This window comes from Urocitellus parryii, chromosome 5 (genome assembly GCF_045843805.1).
Source record: "Urocitellus parryii isolate mUroPar1 chromosome 5, mUroPar1.hap1, whole genome shotgun sequence".
Lineage (NCBI taxonomy): Eukaryota > Metazoa > Chordata > Mammalia > Rodentia > Sciuridae > Urocitellus > Urocitellus parryii.
This window is the reverse complement of record NC_135535.1, coordinates 188587414-188606082: the sequence shown is the minus strand read 5'-3', so window position 1 is coordinate 188606082 and position 18669 is coordinate 188587414. Positions and strand designations below refer to the sequence as shown.

The 18669-nt window shown below is 40.1% G+C and overlaps 1 protein-coding gene across 1 annotated transcript in view; it reads right to left on the bottom strand.

Annotated features, from left to right (window-relative positions):
• Positions 1–18669, bottom strand: part of Sorcs3 (sortilin related VPS10 domain containing receptor 3) — a 616840-nt gene that overhangs the window by 28524 nt on the left and 569647 nt on the right. The window contains exons 17-20 of the mRNA XM_026401144.2: positions 11200–11313; positions 8288–8459; positions 5569–5755; positions 911–1044 (exon numbers count right to left, since the gene is read on the bottom strand). Coding sequence (XP_026256929.2) covers positions 911–1044; positions 5569–5755; positions 8288–8459; positions 11200–11313 — 607 coding nt within the window. The remainder of the gene's footprint in view (positions 1–910; positions 1045–5568; positions 5756–8287; positions 8460–11199; positions 11314–18669) is intronic.

Here is an 18669-nt window from a genome sequence, read left to right as displayed (position 1 = left end):
TAGGTAGCAGTTAAACTGCTTTGTCTTATATTACAGTGGTAGATACATATCATCATACATTTGTCCAAACCCACAGAATGTGTTCATCAAGAGTGAATCCCAATGAAAATTAGGTATTCTGGGTGGTGACGGATCAGTATAGGTTTATCAGTTGTAACAAATGTACCAGAATGGTAAGGATATTGATGATGAGGGAGGCTATGCATTTGTTGGGGACAGGGCTATATGGGAAATCTCTGTAGCTTCCTCTCTATTCTGCTGAGAACCTAAAAGTGCTCTAAAAAAGTTAAGGGAAGAGAAAACTAGGAATAGTTTTAAAATAATTTTCAATTTTAAATTGATTATTTAACTAATCAAGAAGATTAGTTAAATAAAGGAGTCTTCAGCCTGATTACTCCCAGCTTCTATCATACAGTTGTGGTAATTCTTCCTCACCAGTTATCTCTAAAGTTCAGATTTGCCCATTAATTTCTTACTTTGAGACATGGTGATCTCAGTACCTTGCCTAAGAAGGTTAGGTGTGCAGAACAAACATCTATTAGGAGTTGAAGAGGATTCTTTTACATGTGTCATCCCACTTAATTTCCATATATGTACTTGGGTTATAGTTCACATCCAACAGTTGAGACCACATATCTCAGAGAGGCTGGGTAACTTCCTCGATATTATATAGTTGGTAAGTGGAAAGGCCAGAATTAAAGCAAAATGGAGTACTCTTTCTTAGAATTAAACTTTCCTTGTGAAAATAATGAACTTGGTGTGGGAGATCTGTTTTATTCCAATCTGGGCTCTCAGTCCATGAAGTACTTCTCATTACTGCACCCCCAGTGACCCCAGTTCCTCTGCAGAAGCTGGAGCCCAGAAGCACTTAGCACATGTCTCATTTGATACTGATCAGGAGGAGCCAAACCTTTGTGCTGTTGCCGAACCACCAGAAATAGGTAAGTGTCCCCAGTTGACTGGGCCACACAACGGCACTGATGTTGACCTCTTTATTTCTTATGGCAACAAATGGAACTCGGAGGTGAACATGCTCCACAGGACCTAAAGGAACAGAAGGAAAAAAAGTGAGTTTTTATACTCATAGAAGAAACTGTCAAACTTTATCACACTCCTCGATTCTTTTTTAAGGCATTTTTTTATATTTATTTTTTAGTTATAGGAAGACATAATAGGTAGACAAAATAATTTTTAAATTATTTTTATATGGTGCTGAGGATTGAACCCAGTGCCTCATACATGCTAGGCAAACGCTCTACCTCTCAGCTACAAACCCAGCCCCTAGATTCTTAACCTTAATCCCCATCAGCATTCCCTATAATAAAGCAATGATCGCAACCCACAAATGTTGGGAAGGGTGTCTACACTTGAACTGAAGTACCTGGTAAAACAGGGAACTTAACTCAGGTTTCAGATTTCTTGAGTGATAACCAAATTGAATTTACATCTGATAAACACAACTTATGAAACAAATGCTCATGAATTTCCAATCCAAGAACAAAGCTAGTTTACTACACACTTGGCCATTGAAAAGGAAGATAAACAGCAGTCTGTTTCATTTCTAACCATTAGCATGTTTTGTGATTTGGGGTCAATGCATTATATGGAGGGCTCTCCCATTATCCTCAATTGTTAATTGGTTTCCATCCTCTTCAACAATGGGCCATTGTGTCTCATCATCTGTAGGACACAGTGAGTGTCATTCGGAAGCTGGCAAGGCCTTTTACAAAGAGAGAAAAGTACATCTCCCTAATTTGAAGGAGAAACAAATGCCAGGTTCCCAAATAATAAAAATGCTGTATTTCTCCTTTTTTTTCAGAAAACTGGTATAACCAACATTGAGCTCTATATTAGCAAATAAAAAAATATGCGAGAACATGCCCTAGGCAGGAGATGTGAGGAAGTTAATCCATTCATTTCCAAAAAAAAAAAAAAGAAGAGAAAAACACTGATGAAAAAATTATTAATACATTAGTGATGTATTGTACCGGGGCAGGTAGATTCATTATTTTTCAACTCTGTGTCATTCTCTCCCTCCTTTCATTTCTGACAACATGGACCACCCAGAGAGCATTGCTTTAAGTGAAAGAAATCCAAGCACAGAACAATTTCTATCAGATGATCCCACTTATATGTGAAATCTTAAACTGTTAGAAATTACAGAAGCAGAGGGTAACTTTGTGGTTGACAAGGGATGGAAGAAGTGGGGTGGGGTGGATGCTGATCAAAGAAAACCAAGTTTCCAGAAGATAGGAGGAAGAAAGTCAAGGGGTCTATTGTACCATGGTGACTATGGTTAATAAGATTGTATCGGATTTTGAAAATCACTAGAACAATAGATATGTGTTCTTACCACAAAAAATGAGTTGGTGAGGTTATGCCTATGATAATTGGTCTGATTGAGCCATTCCACAGTGAATGTTTATTTCAAAACATCATGTTGTACATGATAAACTTATATAATTTTTGTCAGGTTAAAAAATTAATGAAGAGAAAAAAAATAGAGGAATCTGTGTATGTACAGTCTGAAAATGTTTTCTGCCTACAGCTCTCTGCCCTGACTCCAGGCATATAGCACCGCAAGATTTTTTTCTAGCACATAATTTCAACCTTGTCACTTCATGTGCACATTTGGCTGAACATTTAATTATTTTAAATAAGCAAATCTGTATTATTTCTGTATGGTTTGCTCAATGTCAGTCAAAGAACACAGAGTGGGGTAAAAAATATTGGCTACTTCTGTTTATTTACTCATTTTCTAGGAGCTTATCTGACTAATATCTTTAGCTCTTGTGCTTTACTGGTCAACAAGGAGGTTAGAGAAGCTGGGACCAGGGGCCCCTGCTATCCCCCTCCCAGGCAGAAGATGAAGATTGGCTTCCCTCTTCCAGCATTGACACTGAGGTCTTTCCCAACCCAGGTTCCAATGACTTATTCTTCCATCAATGGGGGGAAAATTCTTTTTCGTCACTGAGTTTGCTCCTACAGCTACTTCACCAAATAGAGTAAAACCCTTCCCCAAGATGCCTCATGGGAACCCTGGGCTTTCCCACAGCTCAGCATCATGCACAATGCCTTAAGAACCTGGAAATTCTCAGCTTTCCAGGTTCTTTCTCTAGAGAATCTTGGTTTCGTCAGGGTAGATGCTGAAGGTGACTGTGATGCCCAAAATCATAAAGGAAGATCTCCTTCACCTTGAACTCACTCCAGAAACAAAAGGGGGTGGAGCTTACATAATTGGAATGCCACCCAACATGGTTACATTTATTGCAGTTTTGGATCAAGAATATTTAGTTAAAAACAACCTTAAGAAACAATACCATGTAGGAGACAAAACATGGGTCAGTGAGGAGAGAAGAGAAGGAAGGGATCGAGGAGGAACACAGAAAAGTTCCAACATCCTCACTGTCAAATAGTGACCTTTCTGATAAAAATCTAATAATCCGTATGAAGTTGACTATTATGGGTGAGTAGCAATACTTTTGTTAGTTAACGGCCCAGGGTGGTGCCAAGAGCAGGTTCCACTGGTAAATGTGGCCATGATTGATCTAGAGGGAATTAGGAGCTGATAAAAGTTTCAAGAAATATTTCCGTTTTCGTGCACATAACCCACAGCACAAACCTGGTCCTCGCTATCATGTTTTCGGCACTAAGATACAGTGGTCTTCACACCTGCAGTCAAGGCTCACCCTTGGCAGAATCAGAAACGGGGATGGGGCAAGTTCTTGGAACAGAGGAATGTAAAGTTATTTTTCTTTCTTTGTCTTCATTTTGGAAGACAGCACAAGTGTCAGGGAGGAAGCTAACAGGAAATCCTAGTAATTGCTATAATAACAGGTAACATTCATCATGTGCCAAGCTGGATGCAAAGCAGCACTCTGCCCACTGCAGAAGACAGAACTGAAACTGCTATGCTTTAGAAAGGTCTACGTGCAAGGCTGGCCCTTGGCCAGTGTCTGGGAACTTGGCTCTGGGAGTGTTCCCAATCAACAGTTAACTAACTAGGAGGAGTGATTCACTTTGCCTAAATTGGCTTTGCAAACAGTGTGGATTATTGTGAACACCACTTTCCACAGGGAGTTGGGAGGTTTGGAATATGCCAGGCTGACCGTGCTCATGTGACCAGCTTCCAATAAAAACTATGGGGACTGAGCCCCTAATGAGTTTCTCTGGCGGACAGCCTTTATGTTGTTACCTCCCACCCCAAGAGGAATCAGCACATCCTGTGTGATTCCACAGGGAAAGGGCCTGTGGGAGCTGATGCCTGGTTTTCTCGGGGCTTTGTCCCCTGGAACCTTTTCTTGATTTTGCTTTGTATCTTTTTGCTGGAATAAATCGTAGCCATGGATGAGGATGAAGCTACATGCTGAGTTTTAAGAGTTCCCCCAGTTTATCATCAAGCCTTGGAGTGGTCTTGGGGGCCCCGACACACACACACACACACACACACACACACACTATCCAATGACTCTCTCAGATTCCTTATGAACTTTGTTTTAAAGATGAGAAATCAGAGGTTTAAAAGGTGAAAAAGTTGACCTAAGTTAGACATTTCACAAAGAAATAGGATGAATTCAAGTGTAGGTCTCCCTTGCTCTAAAAACTGCACTCATAAATACTGTGCACACCACCCCACCTACTCAGGCTCCTGCCTTGGTGTTTCCAATCCAGAGTGAATATAGTCCATATGTGTTTTACCAAAAAAGGCCCGTTTCTTGCTGCACCTCCCCTTCCTCAACAGATGTAAATCCTACAGAGCAGGACCATATTGTGTTCTGCCCAGTGCCTGGCAGAGTGCCTTGTATGTATTAAGAACTCAGCAAATACTTGTTGAATGAACCAGTAAATGACTGGGTGCTTTATTTACTTTTCATTTGTACTATTGTAAGAACCCTATGAGGTGAAGTAGCAGAATTAAACCATTTTAAAATGAGAATTTTAAATTAAATTACACCATTTTAAAAAGTGTAGAAAGCCCCCAAAAGAAATCACTTATATCAATGTCACATGTTTTCAGGGACATAATTGCTCTACAGTCCAGGTCTCCACCTACATGCTCCGCATTCCTCACTGTTGCTCCTTGTACTAGGGGACTAGGTTGCTTCCTATTAATCAGGGACCTCTTGGGTGTGGGTTGCTTGTACAGTGGAGATCAAACCATCATTGAGTTGTTAGAACACAATGAAAACAAGGAGTTCCTTGTATTCACTTCAACACTTTCAAAACTCATAATTTCCACCTAAATGACATGTAACATGAAAACCATCATGGGGTATAAAGTGGTCCCTGCTTATCCATGGTTTGCTTTCTGTTATTTTATGACTCACAGGCAATGGTACTCTGAAACTATTAAAGGGAAAATTCCATAAATAAACTACTCATAAATTTTAAATTGCATGTCATTCTGAGTAGCATGACAAGTCTCTAAATTTCACATGGGTTAGACGCCTCAATCTACTGGTTTGAATCACTATTAGACATACGGAACCCAGCCTCAGCTCTGAATTCCAGGAAGAAGGAGTTGCCACTGGGAGGAAAGAGAGAAAGGGGCTGGCTCATGCCACTTACAAACCACATGCAGGAAGAGGACGGCTGTGTCGGAGCCAAGGCTGTTCTCTGCATAGGCCGTCACCTGGAAGATCCCTGCACTCTTGTACACGTGCTTGATGCCATCTTCAATTGGGCTGAAGTTAGCATAGGACACGGCAATGCCATCCCCAAAGTCAAGCTGGATGTTTGTCCTTTGGAGATCACCCTGCAAGGCAAGAGCCATCGGCCTGGGTCCATTCACATGGTCCTGCCTGACTTCCAATGCTTCCTCCTGTTGATCCCTCAGCATCATCTTATTAAGACTTATAGTCTTTCCCAGGAGGCAGAATCACCTACTACAACCATCAGACTCCTCTCTGGTAGCCACTGGGCGCTGTGGGTAAGCACTGTGGACCTAGAGTCCCTGTATGTGCTTGGGACAGCCTGAATTGCTGTGATACTGGCCACAGTGGGCAAGGTACTGCCTTTCTGAACTCTGAAGTGGGGAAGCCAAGGCTTTCCTAATCCCTCACACATGGTTTAATTCTTCTTCTGTGTCATAAAAATAATAGCAGTAATAGTAACAGTTAGCATCAAGGTTTGTATCAGTGCCAAGCAATTAATCTCCTCATAACCCTGTATTGTAGAAAGTATTATTGTCCCCATTTGTAAAATGGGGACAAAATCATCAGACTAATGTCACATAGCCAATAGTGGAAGACTCAAGTTTTAAAAGCAGTCTAACTTTAATGCTAATACTCCCAACCACAATTCTATAGCTATCATTGTTTCTACTTCTGAGCATTTATTGTTGCATTCTAAAAGCTATGTTAATCACTTACCACATCTCCTATAAAGTCATCTTCAAAATTACAATATAAAGTAAGATGATCATTGCCATCCAAATGAATACTCTATACTATTCAAAATTACATATGTGTTCCCTTGGGCTTCTTGAAAACTACCTAAGCCCCCTGTTCTCTGAAGCCTCTACTGAATATCGTGGCTCACCGGTATCTCTGCCTCTTGGAAGGCTAAGGGCACCTTGGGTGCTGGCTGTGATGTGATGTTGATGGTTCAGGTGAGTACCTGGTACCCTCTTAAGCCAGCACTTATCTTCTTAAGGCATGATGCTGAACCCCACCCTTCCTGTCTCACCCTTTGGATACATGTAGTCAACCTGAGTCCCGAGCAGAGATGCTGGATAAAGAAAAACAGGGTACCTCTGTTCCTATTCAAAGATGGATGATGGAATAAAAAGAGAAATACATCATTTTGGAATAATGAGCCAATTTTCTGCCCAGTATTTGTGCACTGGCCACAGGTTCACTTTCCATCTTCCTCCATGGCAACTTGGATGTGAGTGAAATATTGATAGTTGCTCTCTTGACCCCTACACAATGTCAACTACCCTTGAGTTTATAAATATAAATTAAAGTGGAAATGAATCCAAGGTAATTCAAATGGATAAGATCATGGCTCTTCAAGTCCATTCAAGAGAAGGTTTTTATAGCTCTATTCCTGAAAACTCCCTAATGAAAATGTAATAATGACCTCCTTTGAATCTTAAAGTCCTTTAATTCAAGCAACTGGTGTGGAAGAGGCCGAGGAATCTGTCAACCTAGGATAAGAAACCTTCACCATCAAGTCTAGTGTGGTCCTGACTTTAAAGACTCTAAAATGCTCATACATGTGAAAAAAACCCTCCTGGCTGGCTTTGCTCTCTTTCCAAGCTATCAAGAGCACAGAGCAATTTGCATGTAAATTTAGAGGGCTTTGTCAATCAGGGAACCTTCCTGCTCCACCACCTCAGCAGAGTGCCTGAGAAGGCCCTGCTTTGGGAAGAAGCTAAACAGCCCCCACAGAGAACAAGAAGCAGACAGCAGTGCTTCTTCTACCCTAGAATGAATACACGTAGTCTGATTTTACTGCTCGGGTTGCAAAAGACACTAAAAATCTAATGGTGCAGGTAGCTGATGTGAAAGCAACTAATAAAATATTCTTTACAGAGGTAAGTCTAAGGCATTTCAATCATCTTTCCACTCACATACTTCCAAGACTCTTAAAGCCTTGTGGGCTTTTCTAATCAGCTAAGGGTGCACTGACCACAGGTTCACTTTCCATCTTCCTCCACGGAAACTTAGATGTGAGTAGTGTTAGTTAATGCTACATCAATCTATGCTTGGTGCTTGGTCATTTATTATAGACCCAGTGGCAGGAAGGATTACCATAGTGATTTGTATAACAATATGTTGTTTATTAACAAAGTTATACTCCAAGGCACATTCTAGTTTGGTTGTTTCTCATAAATTTGTCAGGGTGATAGGATAGCATTCTTTGAAAAAAAAGGCTATTATATGTTTCTTTAGTTTCTGCTTTTTTCCAGATAATATTTCCTCTATTATGCAAAAAGAGACTCCTAAAAGCAATGGATGTATTTGAATTTCCTTTTCCTGGCAATACAGTTGATGACCTTCTGGTGATAAACATTTCCTAAGCAGACCCTAAGGAGGACCCTGAAAATATTTCCAGAGCTGCAGGCCTCAGAGGCAAGTGGGGTCCCACTGCAGACAGGTCTTCACTGTGGAATGAAAGGAGATAGATCTCGAAACACCCCAGGCTTTCTTTCACACCACTCTCTCCTGCAGAAGTCTCTGATTCACACTCTAGACTGTGGTACAGCAGCCTCTGGAAGTGGCAGGTCTTTGTTTTCTTCCCTTTCCGAGTTTAGACCTTAGAGACCCAGGTGGGCTCCTACCTCTTCCATGAGGATGATGAAGGTTGCATTGTGTCCCTGCTCTGCCACCAGGCGCCCATCAGTCGTCACCACATGGAGGCCCCGAGGGGCTTTTCCGGGACACAACTGAGCCTTGGCGGAGTATTTGTCCCTTACTCCATCAGTGCAGTTATTGGACACAATCCTCCGGTACCTAAGAGGAATTGACAATTGACAGTACTGAGCTTTGGGTCAAGCATGTAAGCAAGTGTGCACCTTAGAAAGAGAGCTAAAGCAAGAGAGATACTCCCCACAGCTGCCCCTAAAACCGAGTCTCCAAAAAGACAGCCATTTATGAAGATAAACAAACGTGGAGGAACTGCTATCCTTCCATCTCCGGGAGAGTAGCTCCTTAAACATTACTATTGATCCTACCTGGTGAGCCGCGGATCGGATCAGTGTCTGAACCAGCCAAGAAAAATCAATGTCTGACTCACATACAGCAGTAGAGGAGGCAGACCATTGGACAAGGGAAGCAGGAAAAGTCAGTGCATCTGTCTGTCAGGGAAGAGCCAGCTGTATTTACCCAAGGCCACCTCCAGCTTTCCCCATACCAGAGAGCAGCTAGAACATCACACTTCAAACTCTCATTAATCAGGAGGCCTCTTCCTGCCTTCCTTTCATGTCCCAGATGTCATTTCTTCCCCTAATACCTACGGCTCTTACTCTGGAGCCAACTGAGCTATTTTATAGCATATTTTCTCTCTTTGCTAATATTTCATTTCCTACTCAACACAAATGTCAGATTAGAAGCACAGGTTTAAGACTCTCGTTCAATCCTGGTAAACTTACCTCAAGGAAGAGAAAACTTCCCTACAAAAAGTGTTAGTGTTCTGATAAAACCACATAACATAAATGTACCACCACCTCTGTCACCAACCACCACCACCACCGTTATCATCACTACCACATATTATCTTCTTTCACGCTCTCTGTCAGGAATAATTAACTACTCCATCCATGTTGCTGTCTTCTGGGAGTCTCAAATACATGGGAATACAAATTCTTCTGGAGTGATATTGGTCCTCCATTAGACCTGACTTTCCCCATAGGTTCTCCACTACTGCACTACCTACTGCATAGCCCATCCAGAGATCTCAAGGAGACATTAAGCAAATGTTTTCCCATAGTTGTTTTCTCAGATGAGAAGACAACGCATCCTCTTGCAAATGTGCATCATTATTGTTCACTGTCAATTGAGCTCATGCTGGGAATTCTGCTTCCCAGCACGGCAGTCACTTTCTACAGGTGACTACTGTGCACTTGAAGTGTGGTTAATGTGGCATATTGCAATGATAATTTTTATATATCAGGTTAAATGATACATATTATCAAAATTAATTTTACTTTTTAAAAAACTTTAAAGTGTGACTATTAGAAATTTTTAACTACATAGGTGGTTCACACTATTGTTCTTTTGGTCATTACTGATCAAGATAATCAAATATTCTAATCAGATTAGACTTTCTTTCTGATCTTTAGTCACAAGATGTTTAATTTTTACTCTTGATACATGTTTCAGTGGTACAAGTCTTAACTCAAACTTGCTATCATCTATCCTCCCTCTTTCACCTCAAGTAGCCATCAACTCAAGCTGGTTGGTGATTTGTAATATCAGCCAACACTAAAGAAACTCAGAGTGAATCCCTGAGGGGAGGGTGCAAACAGACTTTCCTTTTCATTTGTGTGATTTATTTGGTTAGCTATTTGTTGTTTTGTTCACTAGAATTACTTAAATTGGAGCTACTTATACCCAACACATGTGTATTAAGACATACAAGATGTCCTAATGCGATTATTTTCTAGTGATGTGTAAAGAATGGTGTGGTTGTCAGTTGGATGGTCCAGCTGATTCTTTGTAACTATATAGTCCCCTTCCTTAAACTTCCTAGAGTTTTGTTCTCTGACACCACATCTCCTTAAATGCAAGCTGTTGGATTTGCAGTTTCAGTGGCTTAAATCCCTAATCCAGGCTCTTATAATAGCCTAACATCAAAGACTCTAAAATCCCAGACTGGAATCCAGAAATAGTCCTCTCAAATCTTTAGAAGAGGTGATAATTGAGAGGACACCTTAGACTTTTGACACTCATAGCGTCTTCTGGAGACCAACATCATTCACATCAGGCAGGATACACTTAAAAATGAAGGGTCTCTACCTTACCCCGGATCTCTCAAATCAAGTTGCATTTAATCAAGATTATCAGATGCTATGTAGCCACACTGGAATGTGAGAAGTGCTATCAGTGCATCCATGCACTTGACAAAATCTCTTCTGCATCATAGAGGCAGCAAAAAAAAAAAAAAAAAAAAAAGGCCAGACAACAAATCTCCAAGGAAATTGTTTTCAAGCATCTGAGAGATAACTAATAAGTGAGCAAAGAGAGAAACACACATCTAATTGGAGAATTACCAAGAGTGGAACATGACCTTCTTATCCCAGGAGCTCCTAGGATGAGGCTTAGGAATTCTCATTTGAAGTTTTCAGCATTGATGTATGAGAACATCCATTTCCCCTCTCCCCAGAGAGCACTGTAATAGCTGCACATCGCCTGTACCAATTTACTTTATTGGAGGCCCAAGGTACAAGGCAGCATCCGTTTCCAGAAGAGATGTTTTGACCAAATAACAAGGAGGGTCTGCCAGAGGGAAATGGTAGCCAGTACTAAAGTGTGGGTGATCACAAATCTCTTCTGAGGCTTCCAAAAAGAAGCACTCTTATCTAAATCACTCTTTTGTTTCCCTTAACTACTTGGCTAAAAACAACAACAACCAAAAAATAAATAAATAAATAGCTCTATATTCTCTCTTCTCCAACAGCCAGGCATTCCCTTTGATGCCACCATCAAAGTAAGGGGAAAACAATGAAGTCCAGTCTTCAGGTGTTTGACTTACCCAGTGCTGTTCAGGTAGCTCTGGCCAAGACTGCAGTCCTTTGATGGGGATGCTGGATTGTACCAGAAAGCTGGGACACACTGGCTCTCCCCATGTCTCTCATAGCCATAGTCACTGTGGGGAGAATGAATATTACAGAATGATGTGCATGTATAAATGTGACAACACCAAAGACCCATAAAAACATACACATGTCCTATTGCTATCTAAAAAGTCACAACACGTGGTTTTAAGTATTTCCAGCGAAGGCAGACATTCATACTTTCAAATGGATTTTTAGATGCAGAAATAATTCTGAGTCCTTTGGAGTTGGTCAAGAGGGGGAAAAATAGTGGATAATCCAATGGAAATTCTAGGTTAGAAAAGGTATGGATTCAAATGATGTGACAGGTACACTGGTTTGGAGATGGGTGGAGGATGCTATATATATATATATATATATTTGGATCCAGAGATTGAACCCAGGGACACTTAACCACTGAGCCACATGCTTATCCCCCCGGCCTTTTTTTTTCTTTTAAATTTTGAGACAGGGTCTCACTAAGTTGCTTAGGGCCTTGCTAAGATGCTGAGGCTATTTAAATTTAAAAGTATATTTGGGTCACAGTAGAATGAATCAGATAGGTAGATGACAACCAAGATGACATTAAAGATCAAGTTTTATGCCGTGATTTAATATATGCCGTTCTAAAATAGATTTCATTGATTTTCATTTTTCCTGAAAATTCAGTCTTTCTCAAATTCTACATGTGCATTCACATATATATACACACAGCCATTTAAATTTTCCTGATTCAATATTTCAAGGCTTTCATATTTGCCTAAAAATATAAGTGTAGTTCTTTCCACGTTACTATAAAATTTCAGTAAGAATAAAGTGAAGAAAGTCAGGTATGATTTCCTTCCTTTCTCCCATGTGCAAAATGAGGAAGTAAAAGACCATTGCAGGAGGGGAAGGCCAAAGGCTATCTCCCTGCTTCTTGGTGTTTCATAAGGTTCCCAGGTGTGTACATGTCGAAGTAAAAGGAGAGCAATGAAGTAGGTAAACGTGATCATTGCTCTCGTAATGAGCCAGAGGTCACCGAGGGTGGCTCCTCTTGGCAGCAGAATTTATGCTTCCAAGTGCAGCATCCAAGGGTGTCCTGAAGCCCACAGACTGGGCAGCACAATCTGGGCATTTGAATATTGATCCACTGAGTGTTAAGAAAACATAGAAGAGCAAGGAAAGACGCTATCTCTGCACTGTCCCTGCTTTCTTCTGCTGCTCTTCTATTCTTTGAGCCAAATTTGTTAAATTTTAATGAAAACACAGGCAAATGATCTGTGTATATCTATGGAGAGGAGAGAGGAACACCAACGTAATTCCACACTTACTTATCACCCAATGTATGCCCTGACCTTTAGAATAAATGTAACAAGCCCTGTCCTCAATTGATTTTCAGTCCTCTGGGGAGAGAGACACAACATACCCCAAACCCAGTGAAAGAGTGAATTAACAGCAAAAAGCCAAGCACGAACTCATACAATTCAGAAGTGATGACTGACTAATGAGATCCCGTACACTATCTGCCCACTTCATCCCATGTTCTTACCCATCTTCTTCCCCCAAACCCATAACTGGACACTTCTGGCCCTCTTTATCTTTGTGTTTATGCTTTTGCTTGAAGCACTCTACCCTTTGCCTGTGTTTCGTGGTTTCCTACTTCTTCTTTAATATCTAGGCTGTATGAGTCTGTCTCTACTTCCCTAGGCAAAAATCTTTGGAAACTGAAATGGAAACTACAAAAGAGCAAAGATCTTTGTCATTGTTTTCCACCAATTTGAGAGTCAACAACCAGCAGTACCTAGAAACTTCAGGTATTGAATAAATGCACAGTATGTGAATGAATATGCCAACCACCTTATAAATTACACGATTGAGTTGCATCTATTTCTGCAGGAAGATTGTGAGTCCACATGGATATGCTGGTATTAACCACAGAGAGTACCCGAGTGCTCAGGAGGTAACTGTGGAGTGAATGTGAGTAGAAGATCTCTGCATGGAAAGGTAGAACTCAACATCAGCTTTGACTGAAACTGGAAGGAAGGAGAAAGGAACATCTCTGACAAGTAAATCCTTTGCTAAGCATCCTGACCGACTATTATACATAACCCAACACACAATTTATTAATTGCTTCACTTCATTCTATTGCTACTATCTACAATATCACTATCTATGATATATACTGCTAGGAAACTCTATAGTATCATATTTAATGTGATTTTTTATTTGGGCAGTAGGGGCTAGACCCATGTTGCTATACCACTGAGCTATCTGCCCCCAGTTCTTTTTATTTTATGTGATACAGGGTCTCACTAAGTTACTTAGGGTGTTGCTCAGTTGTTCAGGCTGGCCTCAAACTTGCGATCCTTCTGCATCAGCCTCCTGAATGACTAGAATTATCGGCCTGATCCACTATGCCTGGTTTGTCAATGTCCTTAAAGTCATTTGTATCTATTTGTAAGTATGGTAGTAATTATCTACAATAGAGATCCACCACCTCTATCTTCCTATTCTACATTCACTGATGTCATGTTGGTGGCTTTCAACCTGCCGTGGTGGCAATATATACAACAATCAGTATTTGTTAGTTCCCAGAGAGCTGGAAGTTAAATATTTAACAGCACACCACTGAATATCTGATTCTAAGCATTATTTATCTATGACTACACCGGGTTGTAGTATGGCTGTACTACTTCTAGAAAATTCTGCAACTGCTTTTTAAGGTGAAGCTGTTGGCATGTCCAGCTAACCCTGGGAAATATTGGTAATCTGTAAAGGAAGGTTGCTCTCTTAAGCAGCTCTGGGAAGGAGAGAAATGTTTTAATACTCTTTGCTAAATGTAACCATCTCTGGCAGTTCTGTTCAGCTCTGATACCTGTTAGTGATGCAGTAATTAAAAAAAGGTGCATCAGGCTTGCTGCTTTGCCCCAAAGAGCAAGAGCACCTCATTAATATTTAACAACTTTAGCAGAAACTGGCTGCCCCCAAGCTGTGGACTTCTTCATTAATTTCTGCTAAATGTATATTAAAATCTCCCATACTGTCCAACCTCCCTCCCCGCGCAGGAGTCTGCAGGATTTAGACAAACAAGCAGCCCCAGCAGCTGCTCCAGCTTCCTGGGGAAAGGTGTTCTGTTAAATTGTGAGGTTTGGACAGAATGCACCACAAAGTTGGATTTGCCTCAGGGAAGTGTGCTGCCGCAGATTCTGCAAACACACAAGCAGTTTCCTTCAAGAAATAAGTCACGTATGTGTCCTTCTTGATTATAAAAGGGTTCGAACATCTCTGAGTTTAGGAAAAAATTTCTTCATTTCCAGAAACATATATGTCTTCCAAACCCCATCCAAGGAAAAGCCTTCGATTCTGAAAGAGGACCAGCCAGCATGGTTCAGAAATCCAAAAGCCTCTGCCTATCAGAACAGGGAGGGATGCCCAGGTAGGCCCCATCCCCTCAGTTGGTGGATTGGAAAGGAAAACTTTAAAGAACCAAAAAAATGCCAGAGATTGTACATAACTGGGCATGGCAGATAGAGCTGATAATCAAGACTCTTGATCCCTGTTTAACATTAGAATGATCCTAGGTGACACCCCTTTAATCATCAGGCAGCGTCCCTGGTCCCCAAGAATGATGTTGTGAAACTCTTAGAACCAGTCAAATAGGCATGGTCTCTTCTACACAAGCTCCAAGCATTGTCCAAGCCCCAGACCATGTTGAAGCGCTGTCATTTCCTCCTGGACCCCTCCCCTCCGTCCTCTGTACCCTCATCTAGCAGTTGAGATTCAAGGGCTAATGTCCTACCAGTACATCTATCCCATTTTAGTTATTAGTGTAATAATGAGGATTTGGGATCTGGCAATTCTTACCAGGCACAGAGCAAGCACCCACAAAACAGACACAGAAAACCACCACCATCAAAACAAAGTATTAATTAATGTTGCGATCATTTAGCTGAGGCAGATGCTTAAGTATGGCCATAGAGAAAGATAGACAATTATATCCAAGCCAAAGCAGAAATTATTTGCAAGACTCAACAAATCATTCCTCAAACATCTCTCCTGATCAAATCCCACTCTATCCATCTGCCTTATCCCTCTGCTCACCAACAACCTTATCCTCTCTCTGCTCTGTCAGTTCCTTATTCCCTTCTTTGAAAGTCTGGTTATTTTTATTTAGCTCGTTCTTCAACTGCAAGTGCTTACAGCTCCACCTCTGCCTCTTGCAGAGAGCTTTCCTGGCTTATGTCAGCCTTCCATGGTCTCTTCCAACATCCCTAGCAAGTGTAGTCAGAACCAGTGCTATCTTTTCTCCAAAGTACGCTTTTGGCACCTTTGTCAAATATAAGATGACTGTAATTATGTGGGTTAGTCTCTGTGTCTTCTGTTCTGTGCCATTGGTCTACCAGTCTATTTTGCTGCCAATACCATGCTGTTTTTGTAGCTATTGCTCTGTAGTATAGTTTAAGGTTGTATACTGATGCCACCTGCTTCACTCTTCTTGCTAAGGATTGCTTTGGCTATTCTGGGTCTCTTATTTTTTTCAGATGAATTTCATGATTGCTTTTTCTATTTCTGTGAGGAATTCCACTGGGATTTTGATTGGAATTGCATTAAATCTGTATAGTGCTTTTGGTAGTACGGTCATTTTGACAATATTAATTCTGCCTTTCCAAGAACAAGGGAGATCTTTCCATCTTCTAAGGTCTTCTTTGACTTCTTTATTTAGCATTCTGTAGTTTTCATTGCAGAGGTCTTTCAACTCTTTCATTAAGTTGATTCTCAAGTACATTTTTATGCTATTTTAAATGGGGCAATTTTCCTCATTTCCCTTTTGGAGGATTTGTCACTAATATATAGAAATGCCTTTGCTTTATGGGTGTTGATTTTGTAACCTACTACTTTGTTGAATTCATTCACTAGTGCTAGAAGTTTTCTGGTGGAATTTTTGGGGTCTTCTAGGTATAGAATCTACGTCAGCAAATAGTGCTAATTTGAGTTCTTCTTTTCTTATCTGTATCCCTTTAATTTCTTTCATCTGTCTAATTGCTCTGGCCCCTGTTTTAGGAACTATGTTAAACAGAAGTGGTGAAAGAGGGCATCCCCATCTTGTTCCAGTTTTTAGAGGGAATGCTTTCAATTTGTTTCTCCATTTAGAATGATGTTGGCCTAGGGCTTAGCATAGATAGCTTTTGCCATGTTGAGATATGTTCCTGTTATCCTCAAAGTGGATCAAGGACCTAGGAATTCAACCAGAGACACCACGTCTATTAAAAGAAAAAGAAGGCCCAAATCTCCATCATGTCAGATTAAGCTTCAACTTCCTTAATAAGATTCCTATAGTGCAAGAATATCAAGAATAAATAAATGGGATGGATTCAAACTGAAAAAGCTTCTTCTCAGCACAAGAAACAATCAGTGAGGTAAATAGAGAGCATACTAATTGGTAACAAATTCTTACCACATACATGTCAGATACAGCACTAATCTCTAGAATATATAAAGAACTCAAAAATCTTAACACCAAAAAAATAAATAAATAAAAATAACCCAAGCAATAAATGGGTCAAGGAACTGAACAGACACTTCTCAGAAGAGGATATACAATTAATCAACAAATATATGAAAAAATATTGCTATCTCTATCAATTAGAGAAATGCAAATCAAAACTACTCTAAGATTTTATTGCACTCCAGTCAGAATGGGAGCTATTAAGAATACAAACGACAATAAGTGTGGGCGAGGATGTGGGGAAAAAGGCACACTCACACATTGCTGGTGGGACTGCAAAGTGGTGCAGCCAATATGCAAAGCAACATAGAGATTCCTTGGAAATATGGGAATGGAACCATCATTTGACCCAGCTTTCCCTCTCCTTGGTCTATATCCAAAGGACTTAAAAACAGCGTACTACAGGGATACAGCCACATCAATATAGATGAGAAAAATTTTGCTTTATACCAGCACAATTCACAATAATTAAATGGTGTAACCAATCTAGATGCCCTTCAGTAGATGAATGGAAAAGAAAATGTGATATATATATATATATATATATATATATATACACACACAATGGAATATTACTCAGCATTAAAAGAATAAAATCAAGGCATTTGCAGGTAAATGGATGGAGCTGGAGAATAAAATACTATGTGAAATTAGCCAGTCTCCCCAAAACAAATGTTGAATGATTTCTCTGATTTAAGGATGCTGATCCATAATATGCTGTGAGGGGTGGGGGGGGGATGGGAGGATTAAATGAACTCTAGCTAGGGCAAAGGGGAAAAGGGGAGGGAGGGGAAGGGAATGTTCACAGGGGTAGGAAAGATGATGAAATGTGATGGTCATCATTACCCTAAGTACATGTATGAAGACACGAAGAACTCTACTTTGTGTACAACCAAAGATTTGAAAAATTGTGCTCTATATGTGTAATATGAATTGTAATGCATCCTGTTGTCATATGTAACAAATTAAAATTAAAAATAAAAATAAATAAAAAAAGAACCATTGCTGTACAATAGAACTTGCTACAAAAATGGAAATGTTTTATAGCTATGCTGTTCAATATGGTATCCACTAACCAATACAACAAAGGAATTTATTTTTAAATTTTATTTCATTTTAATGTGAATCATCACGTGACTAGTGGCTACTATAATGGGCACTGTCGTTCTGGCCCATAAAATTTAGCTCTCAATGATATGCTTTATTATTCTCTGTTATGCCTTCTTTTAGTATAATAACTCTTGTTTATGCATTGTTTATTGTCTTATTTATACTTTGGCTTGTCCACTATAGAAAAATCATTCTTGCTTGTGCTTCATATGCGTAATACTGAAGGTTGAATAATTTTAGACCCACCTGAATTTATGTGGCCCACCAAAGTCTCTTCCCCTCTGTCTTTGACATCAACACTGGGCAACTTTGCTCCAAGGATTTGGCCCCATACTAGATATGAAAAGTAGCCACCACAACATACTAAGATTCAGGATCTGGACTCATATTATTTTTTTTTTTGTAAACCTCCCTGTCTGGTGAGCACATTCCTTTGTGCTCCCTTTATAGTCTTCTCTATTCTCAGAGAGAGCTACCTCCAGGAGAACACCAGTGTGATTTCTATAATATAGACAAGGTTGTATACACTGTGTATGAAACCACACAAGATGTGTTTTGGGGATGAGGCTTTCTCATTCATAATGTCTTTGAGATTTATCTGTGTTGTCACATATAGTTTACATGCCACATACCATAATTTTATTCCATTCATTTGCCTAAGGGAATTCAGGTGATTTCAGTGTTCAGACTATTACATATAAAACTGTGATGAACATTTCATACATATCTTTCTGTGGATATGTTTTTTCTATCTTTGGATAAATACCAAGAATTAGGCATTGCATGTTAAGTGTATATTAGACTTTATAA